The sequence below is a fragment of the Leuciscus leuciscus genome, assembly GCF_965113295.1.
Source record: "Leuciscus leuciscus genome assembly, chromosome: 3".
In the NCBI taxonomy this organism is placed as follows: Eukaryota; Metazoa; Chordata; class Actinopteri; order Cypriniformes; family Leuciscidae; genus Leuciscus; species Leuciscus leuciscus.
The window spans coordinates 44566242-44584077 of NC_138727.1; the positions used below are offsets into that span (position 1 = coordinate 44566242).

Below are 17836 nucleotides of genomic sequence, written 5' to 3' on the forward strand. Positions count from 1 at the left end.
AAACAAATGCAACAATCCAGTCTAATAAAAGCTAAAGCCTAAAAGTACAAACATGCCTACCCTTTCATAAGCAAAATAGCATTATGTGAAAGTGCAAGTATAGACAACCTCTAATATCTGAGCTCCCCGTATGACCCATAATTCTGCAATTAAATCTATACGAGTATTGTGCATCCATACAATAACTGCAACATGATGGTGATAACCTGAACACAGATTTTGAAGCCAGCATTTGTTGCCAGTTATAACGTTGCAGGCTGTTGCTCTAGGTCATTAGAGCAGCCCTCATAAAACAGAGACTCTTTAGTCATTGGGTCATTACCGTGAACAGAGCTAATTAATCTCTGAGCGCAAAGTAGCGTCGCGAGAGGGGTTCTGGTTTTTGATTACAATAGGAAAGCATTTGCTGCGGTCGCAATAATGATACCAAGCTCCTGCTAGAAAGCCCCCGCTCACTCCGGTTACGGACAAGGTTTAATCAATACGGCGTCCTTCATCCTGCATTCAGGGCCGACCTTGGCAGCCTTTTGTCTCCTAAACGAGGGCAAAGAGCATACATGTGGATACACAGAAAAAAGAAATACGGTTCCAAGCACACAGCTCCCACATGAAAATAAAGCACTAGTGAATCCAATCAGCTCATTTGGAACCTAATGAATCATCATACGTTCATCATTATTTTACCTTCGCCTAATGAAGTATCACAGTGCCAGGATTGTTTGTAAATTTATCAGGGCATCCTAATGTAGACGGAAAGGTTAGAAAGGGGCAGACGACACCAGCAGTAGCAGATCAGGGTTCAAAAACTATCGATTCATTTGAAAACAAAAAAACATTACCATGCAACAGAGGGCTATAGTAGACCAAATGCAAAACAGCAGATATATTAGATACAAGGCAACGAAATGCAGTTTAGGTCTTCTGGTTAGACCTAAACTGCATTTCGTTGCCTTGTACCTGTACTTGTGTAATGACAATAAAGTTTAATCTAATCTAATCTAATCTAATATTTAAAGGGTTAGTTGACCCAAAAATTTTAATTCTGTCTAATTACTCACCCTCATGTTGTTCCAACCCCATAAGACTTTCGTTCATCTTCGGAACACAAATTAAGATATTTTTTATTAAATCTGAGAGCTGTCTCACTCCTCCATAGGCTTCTATGTTATTGAAACTTGCCGGACCAGAAAGTTAGTAAAGACATTGTTTAAAATAGTCCAAGTGCCTACAGTGGCTCAACCATAAGTTTATCAAGGGACGAGAATACTTTTTGTGCGCAAAAAACAAATAAAAATAACGACTTTATTCAACTATTCATTTTCTTCTGTGTGGGCCTCTGAGTGAGTTCACGTAGTGTAACAGCGCAGCGCTTCTGGGTTGTACGTCGGAACGTAGGCTCACTATTGGCAGTCGCTGGTCATGTGTGTGATGCTGGCCAATAGTGAGCCTACATTCCGACGTACAACCCAGAAGCGCTGCGATATTTTTGTATTAAGTTAATACAAAAATATCTTAATTTGTGTTCCGAAGACGAACGAAAGTCTTACAGGGTTGGAACAACATGAGGGTGAGTAATTACTGACCGAATTTTCATTTTTGGGTGAACTAACCATTTAAGCAGTGAATATGAAATATGTAGATAAATGTGCCTTGATCAACCTCCAGTCTTGAAAGTGCTAATCAGCAATTCCTTACAACTGAATTATCACTATTTAAATATACATAGAAGCATCTCAGGAACATAAATCATGAAAACACAAAATTTATTGTTGAAAAACAAATGATTTACTGCACCACTCTGCAGCACACCACATTGTGTGTTACAAAACATGAAACAAACTTAGACATTATTGTTAGCTAACAAAGAACTATGAATATTGAACAAGTCACTTATCTAACAATGAATAAAGAAACAAGTAAAATGGCTTCACATCTTCCTCTTCTGGGTGCTGATGTATAACACTAGAAGACAAAGAAAACAATGAACTTTGGTATATATACAAAACATCTATAAAAGTGAAAGTTTTGAGAACGTGCTCACAGAAAGTGCATGACTGGGCCTGATTAGGTAGCTCTCAATAACAGAAACACTATAAAAGCAAATAAGGAAACAGCACTAACACGAGAAAAACACACAGACATTACATACCATTGTTTCCTCTGAGAAATGCATCTCCATACTTGTTCTTCAGCTGGCCATTGACATATTCCTCTGTCTGTTCCACAGCGATATTCATGTAGCCATCAAGGCAGGCCAGGACTCCTGTGGACAAGACATGAGGTCACTTCAAATGTGCCTTTTTAGAGAATTTTGGCAGAAGATCAGGGGCGCAAGCAGACTTTGGTGCACTTATGCACCTGCTCCAGTTTAGAAAAGGTTTAAACTGACTTGATGTGGCTCTGGAAAAAAAATATATTTCCATAGGTGGCAGAAGTCATGAGCTCGATGTCGAACTTATTTGACCACACATACATTTTTACAGAAATTAAAGTAGAATCTGTTATTCAGTGGATGTATATCTGTAACAGTGGGAGACTGTTAAAGGTCAAGCAGTGTCTGGCAGCAGCTATTTGTAGAGTAGCATTCCTTGATGAAAAACATTTTTTTCTCATTTAAATTATGACCACCACTTACTAGAGCAATTGTTCTCAGAAAACGTCCATGGGGGCTCAAGATGACTTAAAATAAGACAAATGAAGCATTACAATAAGCTAAAACAACTAAAACATTTGACATTAAACCCCTTCAAAAGAGTTTCCACTGGATATATGAGGTATCCTCCTTTTAAAAGTGATTTCTAAACTTGTAAAGTAAACCCTTATTGCTCAGTAAATCACTGGAAACAAATGGAAACATCATGGGGCATTCGTATATTGTCGAGTCAAAATGGTTTAAACTACTGTAATAAAGAGAAAGAAAAAAAAAGGTTTGTAAAACTAGTAACGGGAGAATTCAGACTGAAAGCTTCAGATCAAGAACAAGATGTCAGCAGTCATATTTAATATGATGCAACAGAAAATATATAAGAAATGACACTGATATGAGGTCATGATGTTGTTTTCTCCCCCATATTACTAGATTAACCAGCACCCAATGGCATTTTATTCTCTACAACATTCTGAATAAAATCAAGGTCTGTTTAACTTTTTTAATCTAGGAGTTGCCCCTGCCTTCTTGCATGATGTCCCCACCGACTTTAAACCAAACATACAGCCTTGATTAAAGAAATATAACTGATAAAACAAAGACATGTTTCTACTTGTACCTCTGTAATCAACACCAGAGTTCAGCTTCACCACCACTGGTCTCCCAATGATCTGCTTGAGGAAATCACTTGGTGTCTGCTTCCGGAGACTCATTTTCACTGAAAACATAGAGAAATTGTACATTATAAATCACTACCTGACATTACATTATCATCGATACAAGAAATTGTACGCAGCCTGCATTGTTAGCAAATATGAGTGTAACACCGTAAACATAAGAGCATCGTAACATCAGTTTATCGCTTACTGACTAACGTGCTATACTATACATGTTTTTAATGAACCAGTCAACAAATGATTTAAACCTCTGTAGTGTGCTGAGGTTTGGGCTGTTTAGAGTCTCTAGACATTACCGGTGTACATTTAGCATGAGCGGCTAACTTAGCCTGCTAGCATTACAATGCAATGTGGTACACAATGAACTCATTGTGCAGGTCACGCGCTACAGTACCGCAAATAATTTAAACCCCCGCAAAGGTCAAGTACAATGGTCTATTTAAAGAAGATAAACTAGTCACTCACCTAATTCGTTTTACAACGTTTGCCACACGTTTCGACTGAGTGACTGTTGACCAATGAACTGAAACGCTTTTTTTATTTCCACGGTGTTTACACCGCGCAGCCAATCAGATGCTTCGATAAAAATCCAGCGTACGGAAGCCGCCGAGGAACCATTATCTCCTTTGATAAAGAATGCGAAGGGGAAAACGATCCAGAGGCAGGGATAGTGAAGACTGGAAAGCTTCGATTTTGTTGTATCAGACAGACAGACAGACAGACAGACAGACAGACAGATAGACAGACAGATAGACAGATAGACAGACAGATAGATAGATAGATAGATAGATAGATAGATAGATAGATAGATAGATAGATAGATAGATAGATAGATAGATAGATAGATAGATAGATAGATAGATAGATAGATAGATAGATAGATGATAGATAGATAGAATAAAATATGGAAGAATGTTTTGCTAATGTTGCCATATTATTATGCGTTATTTCGAAATGTTTCTTGAATGTTCAAAACATCCAGTTTTTTTAATGTTTTAAAACGTTTTTTTTTTATGTGAATGTTAAAGGGACTGTTCACCCGAAATGAAAGTTCTGTCATTAATTACTCAACCTCATGTCATTTCAGTCCTTTCTTATGAACACAAAATTAAGATATTTCTGATTAAATCTGAGCGATTTCTGTCCGTCCATTGACAGTCTGCAACTACCACTTTGATGCTTCAAAGGGTTAATAGAGAGATCGTAAAACTAATCCATATATGAATCAAGCGGTTTAGTCCAAAATTTCTGAAGAGACACGATGGCTTTATATGATAAGCAGATATAATTTATTTATAATTTATGTATTCACATTTCACATATAAACATTCATCAACTCATCTCATCAACAGTTGTGGTAAACGGAAGCTCAAGCATGTTTGCTTGACGTGCGAGATCCAATGGTGTTCATTCTCGTGCATGTGTTACGCAGCACGTTTGAGCTTCCGCAAGAACCAATGAGTTTTGGTCTCGTGCGTCAAGCAGGTTTGGTTGAGCTTCTGTTTATGTTCGCTGATCAATGTTTATGTGAATCAGTAGCCATAGCCACGAGGGGGCCCGTGTGGGCCTAAGCCCCCTCATTTACATTGTCATGTCTGTTCAAAAACATGAACTGTTACATGATTTATGTATAACGAGTGGTTGCCTATTATTAGAGGAAGGCGGTACAATAATCAAATGATGTCATAAAAATGCAATGAAAATACAGGTATTTTGCTAAAAATAAAAGTGTCGGAATTGGACTTGGTCTTGTCTGACAATCCCTAATATATATATATATATATATATATATATATATATATATATATATATATATATATATATATATATATATAATATTGTGGTCCCCTCACTTTTAGATGGGACCGCTCAAAAATAACATTATGGCTACGCCACTCATAGGAATAAAAGCCTAAATTCAATTTGTTCATCATATAAAGCGATCGAGTCTCTTCAGAAAATTTGGACTAAACCCCTCAATTCATATGGATTAGTTTTTACAATCTCTATATGAACTTTCTGAAGCATCAAAGTGTCAGTTGCGTAGCTGCTAATGGAAAGACATTTTTGGGTGAAAAATGTCATCTGCCTTTAAGGGAACATTCCATTTTATCATAAAACAATAAATTTTTTAAAAATGACGACCGTCCAACTAAAATGTTTCAGAAAAAAAAAAGCATTCCATGAATGATATATAAATGTTTTTGTGCTAACGTTTTGAGAATATTATTAAAGACCATTGGAAGAATATTTGTTCATGACTTTGAGAAAACCTTGTCAAAATGTTGTGAGAACATTCCCTGTTAGTTGGGGTGTGACTATAACACATAGGGAAAAAAAATATCTCGAGTAGCCAAAAAGAAAGATGGGGGATGAAAAACCTGTCTTTTGTTCACAGGCGGAAGAGGCCATGCACCTGAGAGACAGAATCATAAAGCACTTCTGGCGCATCCAGACAGTTTGCTTGTTAGCAGGGCATTGGTAGCCCTGAGGAGGCTAGAGGTTAATTTGGTATCTGGTGCCGTGTTAAACTAAGGTCAGTGCTACAAGTCCTTAAGTCATAAACAAGTGTGGTTAAGAGCCGTGTACACACCTAGGCACAAGTTAATGAATATTCAATGAGTATTTTTTTCTCTTGTTGCCTGAGTTCACATCCTTAAGGAGGGTTAAGAGGGAAAAAATGTGATCTAATGTGTTTTTCTATCAAAGCAATCATTCATTTAAGAAAAAATATTGAACGAGTTACCAGATTTCCCAGTAGTAGCACACAATACATGCCTATTCTGTGGTAAATAAATACAGAATGATATGACAAAGAGCTGACATACGCACACACACTTGACTTTACTGGAAAAGTGCGAATTGCTTGGCTTGTTAAGTGATACTGACTAAAAACAAGCGGTACAGATACAGAAAGCATTTCACAAGCTTTTTTCTTCACAGTTCTGCCTGTTGCTTGGCAAAGGACGAATAATGTTTCTGTCCAACTCTACATCACAAAAGAGGAAAATCTAACCTTACCGACCTTTCAAAAGTGTTTGTCTAAATATTTTGTACATTGACGTGAATGTGCATTAATTGTATAGCGCTGACTGGATATAGGGACACAAAATCTTTCCCGTTTACTCAGCGCAGGCAATCCACTCTCACCAAGAGCCTTGGAATAACCCCACAGCTCCTCCGAAAACAGTAACGCATTGGTAATAGCTGCCCAGCTATGCCAGATGGGACTGTTTTCACCCTGCCTTCAAGACGCTGGTGAGCTCAGATGGACAGTGGCACAGTTGATTTGCTGGTACAACCCGCCTCACCTTTCTAAGCCTCCAAAGACCTGAGAGGGAGTGGAGGAAAAATGAAAAGATTACAGAGGCAGCTTCAACAGGGTTGGGGGGTGGGTCAGACCGAGGGGTGTCAGATGCGAGGGGAGGGGGGATCCCTCGGTTGCCGCAGGCTTTTTCGAGGAAGAGGATGGAGGGGCGAAGAGAGGAGAGTCTAGACTAGGCTGACCTTTGTGGACCAGGGCTTTCTCTACGGGGTCAAGTTGGATATGGAGGGGGGATAATGGAAAAACCTCAAGGGAGTTTTCAAATGAAATCCAGATTGGCTGCCGGCATGTAGTTTTTCTCCTCCCCTTCCCGCTCCCTAATCCCCACACTGCATGGGGGTAATAGTGTGGAAATGATGGGGGGAGTGTCGCCTTGATCAAAAATGAGCAGTGGAACCTAGTCACCTCTTCTAACACCCAGATTCATGCCCACTATATATATCTGTGCATGCAGCCGCTGCAGGCCAGTTTATCCAATGCGATTCCAGGCTCTGGCTGCAGCCTTTAGACCTTTGTCAAATACCTAGCTGAAATGATTTAGGAGAGCTGCCTTATATTCGCATTTTTATATACAGTTCTTGAAATGAGCTGAAGCGAATGTATGAGATTTAAGAATTTGTTAGATGTATTTGCTTTGACATGTTTGACAGTGGTTCAATCTTATCATGTTTCTTCTAGAAAAAGAAAAAAAATATCTGCTGACCTTTTGAAAAAAATAAAAAATAAATCTCACAACGTTTGAGATATAAATAAAAAGTAATTTTTACCTTAGAATATTTTAACCTTGAGTGACAGATAGTCCTCAGGTGTTCACAGTGAACTATTAGCAATATCTGTCTTTGCTGTATAAGTGCTAATTGCTAATTAAATAGCTAATTGCTAATTAAAGCTAATGAGACTCATCTAGCTTCTCTGTGCGCTTCGCCATTTTGAGCGTGGTTAATATACAGTACAGTGCCTTGCATAAGTATTCAGACCCTTAACCAATGTTCTAATTTTATTGAACTACATGTTCTACGCTGAAGTTTTATTGCTCTCAATGGGATGAAAAAATGATCTCATACTCACCCTCATGCCATCCCAGATGTATGCCTACTTTCTTCTGTGGAACACAAATGGAGATTTAAAAAAAGAAATCCATCTATAATCCATATAAATCAATTAGGTGGGTCCCTTAAAGTTGACACTTCAAAAACCATGCATGCAAAACAAAAACAACAGGAATCCAATTAACCCCAGCTGATAAATCAATGTCTTTTAAAGTGAAACGATACCATCGCTTCCAGCCAGCGGTCAAACACGGGTTCATGAGTTCACGCATTATGCGATGGATTATTTTCCTAAAAATCTCTGTTTGTGTTCCAAAGAAGAAATAAATGCATACATATGGGACAGTATGAGGGTGAGCAAATTATGAGATAATTTTCATTTTTTTGGGTGAACTATCCCTTTATTATGGCTGACAGGTGCACCTTTATTCTATTCTAAGCTTTATAACATACCTTTTTTTGGTTGTGCAAGAGTTTATGGGGCACAAGCTTTTCTATGCAGCATCTCTATTGTTTTATTATAGTTTTTGATAATTAAACAGGATCCACTGTAATACTGGATATTGTTCTCTTTGCCCTGCTGAAAAATCCAGCATTAACCAGCATGGATTCCATTATGCTGGTTAGTGCTTGTATAGTGGTGGTCCAGGCTGGTTTATGCATGTATAGTACTGGTCTATCTGGTGGACCAGCATATTAATGCTGTTCTCAATCAAACCACAGCTGGTGAAGCTGGTTCACGCATGGTCTTGAAGGGTTGAGTCTGAATTGGCCAGCTGTCTGTATGCAAGCAGTGTTTTGGGGGCAAGCATTGGTTTTGCTTGCATATCTCTATATTTAACATTAATGATGTAAAGGAAAAACAATATAAGGTTAAAACATAATTTATTTAATTATATAATTATAACTTTGTAGTTTATTTTGCTCCCTCTGCTGATAGGCTTAACTGAAAATCTTAATTGTTTTAATTATGATTGGTTACATTATAAATGTCACTGGTAAACTGGTAAAACGTTTCAACTTGATAATGAAAGTTCAAAACTGAAATATGCTGTTTTTAAAGACTTTCATGTTCATTTGGGAACTCACATGTCAAAATCCAGCTGTGCACGTAGCAAAAGGTATGTCATTGCAGTCAGGAGCATGAAATATTTGTGACAATGGTGATAGCATACAAGCACTTTTAACAATTGCTGAAAGTTAATTAATTCAACCAAAGTCAATGGCCAAGTGTCCAACTAAAGGGCTTCAACTACTTTTGTACGTGTACCAAATGAAAGAAATACAGTCAAACTGGTTTGTAATAAGTGAATATGGTATGCTATTTTTGGAGTTGTTTAATCATCCTCAGTGACATATTGATTTTATTTGCAGTATATTTCAAAGGCTGAGTGGCTGTAAGTCTGTTGTAGGTGTTGTGTTGGGAAACTTTTTTATTTCACCAACTGCTACATTGCTTCAATGTTACTTTTACTCTCTATAGATTAGGACCATATGAAAACTGAGCAGTGTATGTTTACCACTGAGATTTTTACTGTGTACCAGTAAACATGTAACCAGCAACATGCATTTTTCTTTATTAAATAATTTATTCAAATTAAATTGGAAAATGTATTTAACTACGAACACACACTAAGAAAAGTGATATGTAACACATAAGAAAGTTTTGTTCTGGTCTTACTGGGATCATACCAGCACCCAAAGACAACATACTGGTCCACCATCACACCAGCATCCCATGCTAGGATCCAGCAAATGATCAAACATATTAATTCGTACACTTTTGCTACCAATATGCTACCAATACCTTTGAGGGACTAATTTGCACTCTAAAGACACCTTTTGAAACGGTACCGCCCCAGTGACAGCTTTTGTACCTTTATTTCTGAGATTGGGATGACCAGCAATGCTTCATTTTTAGCAGGGTGCTTTTATCTATTTGTTTAACTTTACTGTATCTCTGACCTCTTTGGAATTTCCATAGCTGTCCTTCAGTTTTATAACTTAAATAATAGTGTGAGAATATTTTTAATGTCTATATTGCAACAGATGACTCTGGTAAATGTTAAAATGTAAAGAATAAATATTTATTCAAACATTATATTTATTTATTTTATTTTACAAATAGGTTTTAATATAAACAAGAGCACATTTAATGGTAGAAACTTAATGTTGTTGTGTTATTTATAGTTCGATGTAATTCTATACAATGAGATGCGCTGTATATCTAGGCTATGAAATGGTAACACATTACCTCTGAACTCCTGGTGAACTGTTTGTGCGGGCAATGCGTATTCATCTGTGTGCATGTTAGAGGAAGAGGGAGAGAAAGTATTTCATGTTCAAGACTGATGCCTAGCAGTGGTTCAGCACATTCAGACCACTACATACGCCCACATTCAGCACCCAACTCCTCAACTGACCATGGAACTAACTCTTCACAACCCACCCAAAAGGCATGGCTCCATTAGGAGAGTGGGGCCAAAGCCAGACAACACATCCAGGATATCCCAGGCAGAGTTAATAAATAAAAACCCTTTTGGATATAAGCTGAGCAATGCCTGGCACTCAACATGTCACCTGCATTTGCCATAGTTGTTGAATTCAATTTACTTTCTTTATGTCATTAAATGTAAGAAAGTCATAATCTTTGTCAAGGTTTTTTTTTTTTTTTAACAATCTGGACCAGGTTTCCCTGCTGCTTGAGATCTCTCTTTTTGTTTTTCTAAAAGGCCATGCTAGTGTGGCTTGGTCACTGTACAAGCGTATCTCTGGTTTGATTGCATGTGTCATTACAGTGATGTAGGGAGAAGTGCTTGCGACTGGAAGACAGGGGAGCTGAGCATATACAAAAGGAGCACTTCACATCTATAAATATGCATCTTGACATTTGGAACAAAGCTCCCTCATTCTACTTTCATGATGAGTTCAGCTAGCATCCTGTAACATATAGTTTCACAGGCGGTCTTGCCAGTTCATCAGGTTTGCACTTTGCAAATAAATAAATAAAGTTGATTGTTAAAATATATATATACAGTACATGGTATCATCTTCTTTCTTAAAGGTACGTATACAGAGCCTATTGTATAGGTAGAGGGTTGCCAAATTTGCAAAGCAGAGAAACAACAAATTGAAGTATTTATAGCAAGAGTTCATCATTTATTAATCCTCATGTCATTTCAAACCAGGGTTAATATTGTCAACTTAAACTAAAACTAACTGAAGCCGCAATAGAATACAATATAGATAAAAACTTTTAGAAATGTTGCCTTTGAAAATAAATGAAATGAGGAAAATAAACAAATACTGAAAAATAGAAAAAAACCCTCCAAATATAAAAATAAAAGCTTATTCAAAATATTAATAAAAACATAAATAATAAATAACACTTTTCCAAATCTGTATGGCTTTTTGTTCTTCTTCTTGAACATAAAAGAAGAAATTGTGAGTGCCCCACTGACTTTCACTGTATGGGCAGAAACCTTCTTCAACATGTCTTCTTTTGTGTTATTCAAGTTTGAAACGGCATGGGCAGGTGAAGAATAATTTTTTTTGGGTGAACTATCCCTTTAAGAGATGAAATAATGACAGCAATACGTGAATACTATTCTTGTGACAGTTTTAAAACAATTATTAGCAGCATTAGGCCCTGAGGAGAAAGACAAATCTCTGCTTTTATAGCCGTGAGTCTTACATAGCGATGGTATGCTGGTTTCTCCTTTCTAAACACCTCAGTGGTTGTTCTAAAAAAGAGATAAAACTCCCGGCTGCCAGGAAGCTAGCCTTTCAAATCCTACACTCTCTCCTCGGGTGAGGATCTCTTCTCTCTGTCTCTCTATCTCTATCTCTCCTTCTCACATAAACACACACATACACAAACTCCCACTCTGCCTTTTGACCATAGTGTTCCCAACCACAGAGGAGTTGTGACTCAGAGGCAGGCAAATAGTGGTCTTTACAGCTGAATATTCATCAGAATGGGTGAAGACATGCTGTGCTTGATCCTGAATTATGTCATATAGCGATATATTCAACAAGGTGATATGCGCATACATACTGTAATGCTTCAGGAAATAAGAGAAGAAATCGGTTCAGCACAGTGTCTGACATTATTTTCTTTATTCTTTTCACAGGAATGGCGTTTTACAGAACATTCCTGAGGCAAGTCTGATGCCTCAATAAATCTGCCCCCCTCTCTCTCTCTCTCTCTCTCTCTCAGTTTGTCTCAGTGGAATGTCAGCTGGCAAGTGCCCAGACATTGAGACTTAGCCTTTCAGAACGTGCCAGTCTCACCCAAGCTTCAGAAGTGGGCAAGCGCAGAAGCAGTAGTCCCCTTATCAAAGCGCTTGTCCAGCAGGGCTCATGGCTCAGTGAACCACTGATCACCAAATCCTCTGACCTGCCGTTAACCCGCCGGACTCAGAGCGACAGTGACAGAAGAGTCTGTCATGTTGAAGACCTACAGAGAGACTACTGAGACCTACGGAGATGATATGATGTTAGAATGCCAAGTGCATCATCATTTACATGGGGTCAGATGTGAACAAATATCTCTACAATACCACATGCCACAATGCCATAAGAAAATTAGTTTTGACATTGAAAATGACATTTTTAGGAGCTCTTTAAAATAATAGTTCACCTAAAATTCTGTTATTATTTATTTACTCATTCTCATGTCATATCAAACTCGTTCTTTTTTCTCATTCTTTCTTTTTTTGTAAAAAAAAAAAGACGTACTAACCAAATTTGAGAAAATACAATTAATAAATGCATACGATAGCTTGCATGAAAAACAGACTTAAATGTATACTATTTCACTATTCCCTACATTACTCCATAATATAGTCCACATGAAGTCATGAATGAGAACAAGTGAGTGAATTTGGACACTGAGTGCAACGGAAGGGGTGCCGCTTGTGCATAGTTTGTGCTTGCTGTTTAATAATCATTTGAAACTTAGCAAAATAGCAGCTCCAGTAGTAATAAATTATTAATCTTGAACTCTGTCATGGAAACTACATATAAACCTTAATTAAACATTTTAATAATCAATTAAAAAGGAATTTGTACCTGTATGATATTACGCTGTAGCCACATTGGACCAGCGGTTTTGGAAAATGGATGGATGGATGATTAAACTGCAGGCACTTGGCATGCGACTCTCACAGTGCATTATGGGTATTCTCTAGCCATTGAGTGTACATCGGTTGTACACTTGTCAGTGTGGTGCATTGTGGGATTGAATGAGTGCGCTCGATAACATCCACTATGGTTTCGGACACCACTACAAATGCCCTATAAGGGTATAGTGGTGATTTCAAACACAGCCACTGATACAGTGATCTGATTGCAACAGTTAAACTTGTGGGGAAGATTATCAGTAAACAACACCTCATTTTCAGTCTGTTTCATCACACAAAGCAATCATATAACTTCAGAATTGTAATATAGAACATAAGTAATATGAACTTTAATGATACTTTAACATGCTTTAGAGTCCTTTTGGAAACTTGAACGTCTCAGTCCCCATTTGTTGTAATTAATATAGTTAAAGCACAACTAGTGCAATTTTTCAAAATGTCTCCTTTTGTGTTCCACGGAAAAAAACAAATGTCAAAAAAGTTTTTCATTTTTGGGGTGAACCATTCCTTTAAATCTTGATTTCAACCATTTGATCTATATGCTGATGCACTATTTGTCCTGCTTGATGGAATATCATGTGCAATTCCCTCATGTTTTCTGGTTCATTTTCATGCCTAGTTCATTTTCATGGTTCAGATGGCATTCATTTCAAATCCAGCACATCCAAATCTAAATTAAGAACTTCATGTTTATGCTGCTCAGCTGGCCATCTTTGATACCACATAAGCCAAGAAAAGCTGCCAGCACTTGGCTTTGTTGGTTTAATATTTTAATGTGTTTAATTATGACAGGATAGGCTCGATAACCTTCTGTGACGTTCAGGCAATTGTCAGCAAATGAATGAGATTACATGACAAGCACTGAATGACAGCGCAACCCAGTGCTCTGTCTTCCCGCTACTTATCTGATGGTAGCCTAGCAACAGATCCCTGACCTGGCATTGACCTCCACCTGATAAGGTCAGCACCTCAAGTGTCTCTCATTGGTGGGTCCTATGAAGAGGAGGAGGAGCCTCGAAGAGAGGGAGAGAAAAGGAGAGAAACAAAGGGAAATGGAGAGAGGGCAGAAATCCCATCAGAGACAAAGCCATAGCCACACAAAAGCACATAGGGCTCATGTTACACTGTGTGGATCAAAAGAGAACTGTAATCACCATAGGCTCAACCGATAGTATTTCCCATATGCAAAACGAGAACAGACAGTGACTTCCATAAAAGTGTTGGAGAAATGGTCAGATAAAAAATGTAGTAAAGTCTATAATTCACACACAGCATTGATGCACTACAATGCATTACTAAAACACTGCGCACTAAGTTGTTCAGAATGTCATGCCAGCATTATTTTGCAAATACTATTAATTTTATGTCATTTCAGCAGTACGTTTACTGTAAAGCCAGAGGGATGCAAGGATAGCAAATGCTAAAATAATTACCTGTAGAGAGCCTCCATTCAACTGCTAAATGTCAGTGTTGTGTGTTTCACGGGCTTCTTACAGTATTAGTGGATCCACAGAATAATGAGAGGCTTGCAGCATCCAAGAATGTAATCAAAATGTATAAAAATAACAAGATTGATTGAATAGAAAGACTGATAGAAAGAGAATACATTTATGAACAGAAGATTGCAATAAGAGAGAGAGAACCGAGTTGACCATAAACAGACATATGCTTAAATTAAAATTTAACATGAAATCAGCAGAAGCTATATCTTTTCTTTATACACATTAATAGTCTTATGGTGAATGATTCATAAGTGTATGATATATTTTTTTTTTAAAACTACTCTTAATTGTTCACCTCTGAAATGTCTTTTCATTTTGAATGAGGTCACTATGCCCTCGTATACCTCCTCCCATCCAATTCACCTCATACATTTTGTTTAATGTATATCCTTTTCACTCAGAAAAAAAATGTCACATGACTGAAGTAAAATGGGTTGTGAACTAGTGGCGAGTGGGGATTTTTCCTACCTTATTTAGATGCAGTTTGTTCTCTGATCCATCTTCGTAAAGGTTACGTTACCTACTTTGTTATCCATATCGTTCTTCTGCTTGTGCGAGCAGTTAAGGTACAGCTTTTCTAGCACATGAAATCATTCACATGCTTAAATTATTGTATTGGGAAGTATATAAATGTATACAGATATAATGTACTGGTGAAATGACTAAAGGTGTTACAATTGCAGGTTGAAGCAGAGGCAGAAGCAGGATCTAAGTGCAGCAGTATTTAATAAACAGTCTCAAACTAAACAAAATAAACTCAGAACAAAACCAGAATAAAACCAGAACAAAACCAGAACAACCTACACATGCAACATAAAATAACTGACAAGGAACAAGACAGAACACTGGGTATAAATAGACAATAAGTAACTATTGAAACAAACAGGCAGGGGCGGAGGAAGACTAAACTGAACTAATAGACAGAACACAGACAAAAACAGAAATCAAAACAGACTGACAATGTAACAAAAGGTTTAGGCTATATGTAATGTATAGCAACAATTGTTATTCCTAAAGGTTTATATGTAATGTATGGCAACCTTTGTTATTATTCCTTTTCTTTTCTTTTTTTCTGTTAAGTAAGGTGTTCCTCTGTTTAAAAAAAAAAAAGAAAAAAAAAGTAATAAAAAAATATTTCACATGCAAACCAACCAATGAGCTCGCTGCTCAACCTTCAAATACTTGGTCAGCATTTGTGTAGCAGTTGCAGAGCGCATTCAGAAACCCTCCACCTTCCCCAGCTCCACCTGTAGATCTGCTATGAGTAATTCATGTATGCTATTTGTACAGCAGCAGCATGACTTACTTGCTCACAGCAGCGTGTATGGGCAGTAGTCCCGAACTTGCTCAGCAGTGTAGCAGATCTATTCTGCCAGGACCAAATATTGTCATATCCATAACCATACAAACACTCTGAGAGTTGTCATGACAAAATCACTTTTTAATAATTTTTCCCCCCTAAATGCACATATACTGAAAAAAATATAATAATTCAAATTCAAAATTAAAGTTAAATGATTTAAATGAGTGTACTACCACCTGACACATGCACTAAAATGCACAACAATGTTTGAGCATGTAATCAGTGGTGATTTTAGGGCTGAGGTATAATGCCTTCAGCCGAGGGAAGATCCTGAAAAAAGCTTCCAAGACAAAAGAAGCATGAAATGCGGCACACTAATCAAATAATTAAGGCAATTAAAGTCTACGAGGGTTACACACAGGTAGAATAAATGACTTCAAACTAATTGTCTTTTATAAAATTATTCTTGGTCACAGAGCTTTAAAGAGCAACAGGAATAGGTCAAAGAGAGGCCTTAGACTAAATTAAAAGGTCATTTTTAGATGGACAGTACTGTGATATTAACTTAGTTTCATAGATGTGCTGGTGAATCCACAGTCAAATTTAATAAATCTCAGAATTATTATTTCTACAATAATATAGGCTATAACAAATATAATATAACCAATTAACCTACTTTCCATCTATAAGCATTAAAAAATATTATATCAATAGTTGATCTTGAAAGTTTAACTTTTCAAAGACAGAAAATGTCTTGCTCTAAATATTCTGTCAACAAGCATAAAAATAAAGGTCATAATTCTTGACATTATAGCACCAGAACGCAATATGCTAGTGTGCTGAGGTGGCAAAGTGTCAAAGGCCAAGAAAAAGGGGGCTAACTCTTCACACTTTATCAGGAGAAAGGTTCAGAGCAGATCTTGTTCATCAACCATCAAGTAGTATTTAAAGTAATGGGTTTATCTAAAAAATTTAATTCGGTCAACATTTACTCACCCTTATGTTATTGCAAACCCATAAGTTCATCTTCAGAACACAAATTAAGATATTTTTGATATTCTCTTATCACATCAGAATATGGTCAATGGCAGCTCAAATGTGCTTGATAAGAACAAACCTCATGGTTCTGGCGAGTCAAGCAAGCACATTTCAACTTCCGTTTACCATATTTGACGTGCTCTATGTATGTGTGTTGATCAATGTTTATATGGGAATAAAAGCCTAAATTAAAAGTGATTATGTCTCTAGAAGACTTGGATTAAAATTATTACTTTTACAATGTCTTTATGACCTTTTTAAAGCCTAAAAATGTGGGTTGCATGGGAAAATGATGCAAGAAAATAAAAAATATCTTCATTTGTGTTCCAAAAATAACTGAAAGTTAAGGGTTTGGAATGACATGAGGATGAGTAATGATGACAGAAGTTTCGTTTTTGGGCGAACTAAGCCTGTAAACATCCCCCAAATTGGAACAGAATCAATTTTTTTTTTTTTTTTTTTTTTTTTGAGTATAGATAATTAATGGTTGAGTCAAAATGAAACAACGTCCTTGAACATGGTCAGCGGGACAAGGAAGAGTAGGCTTTTTTTTTTTTTTTTGAGGTTTTCTTTCCAGTGCAAAAGGTCAGAGAGCAAGTACAGGGGCAACCACCTGCTTCTGTCACACAGCTGGAAGAGGGAGTGAGAAGAGAGGGAAGGGAGACAGGTGGCATGCCTGGGACAACGCTGGCACCAACTTTCAGCTGTAATAATCTCTATTTCAAAGGCAGTTTGAGTTAGAACAGACCAACAATTCTTCATCTAGAAACTTAACATAGTGACCTAGAGCTATGCCATACCTTACAATCCAAATAACTGATGTTAAATTGTAGTCAACGATCTACTGTGTTCACAGGCTAATTGGGAATAACTTTAATACAAGAAGTGTTTACTGGTGTTAGATATGTGTGAAAGACCTCGTGTCCCATGTGGCAATAATAGACTATCCAGAAGCACGTGCCATCTTAGATTTTAGAGCCAAGTGTATTTTGAATGCAACCACACACAAAAAAATACATAAATAATCTGTGATAATTAGGTTTCATGATTAACTAAAGCATGATTGTTGATTTTTAAATGTTTAAAATGCTCTGACAGAAATCACGCATTTACATGTTTAAGGGTACGTTTACACGACAATGAATCTACTA

The 17836-nt window shown here is 37.1% G+C and overlaps 2 protein-coding genes across 2 annotated transcripts in view; both read right to left on the reverse strand.

The window, feature by feature from the left end:
* pou4f2 (POU class 4 homeobox 2) overlaps positions 1 to 17836 on the reverse strand; it is a 192613-nt gene that overhangs the window by 119769 nt on the left and 55008 nt on the right. The window lies entirely within an intron of this gene.
* lsm6 (LSM6 homolog, U6 small nuclear RNA and mRNA degradation associated) lies at positions 1747 to 3921 on the reverse strand. Its single transcript, XM_082164789.1, has 4 exons — positions 3790 to 3921; positions 3267 to 3365; positions 2150 to 2263; positions 1747 to 1962 (listed from the first exon to the last, which is right to left on the reverse strand). Exons 2-4 carry the CDS (start codon positions 3358 to 3360, stop codon positions 1928 to 1930), a joined length of 243 nt encoding a protein of 80 aa, XP_082020915.1. The 5' UTR covers positions 3361 to 3365; positions 3790 to 3921; the 3' UTR covers positions 1747 to 1927.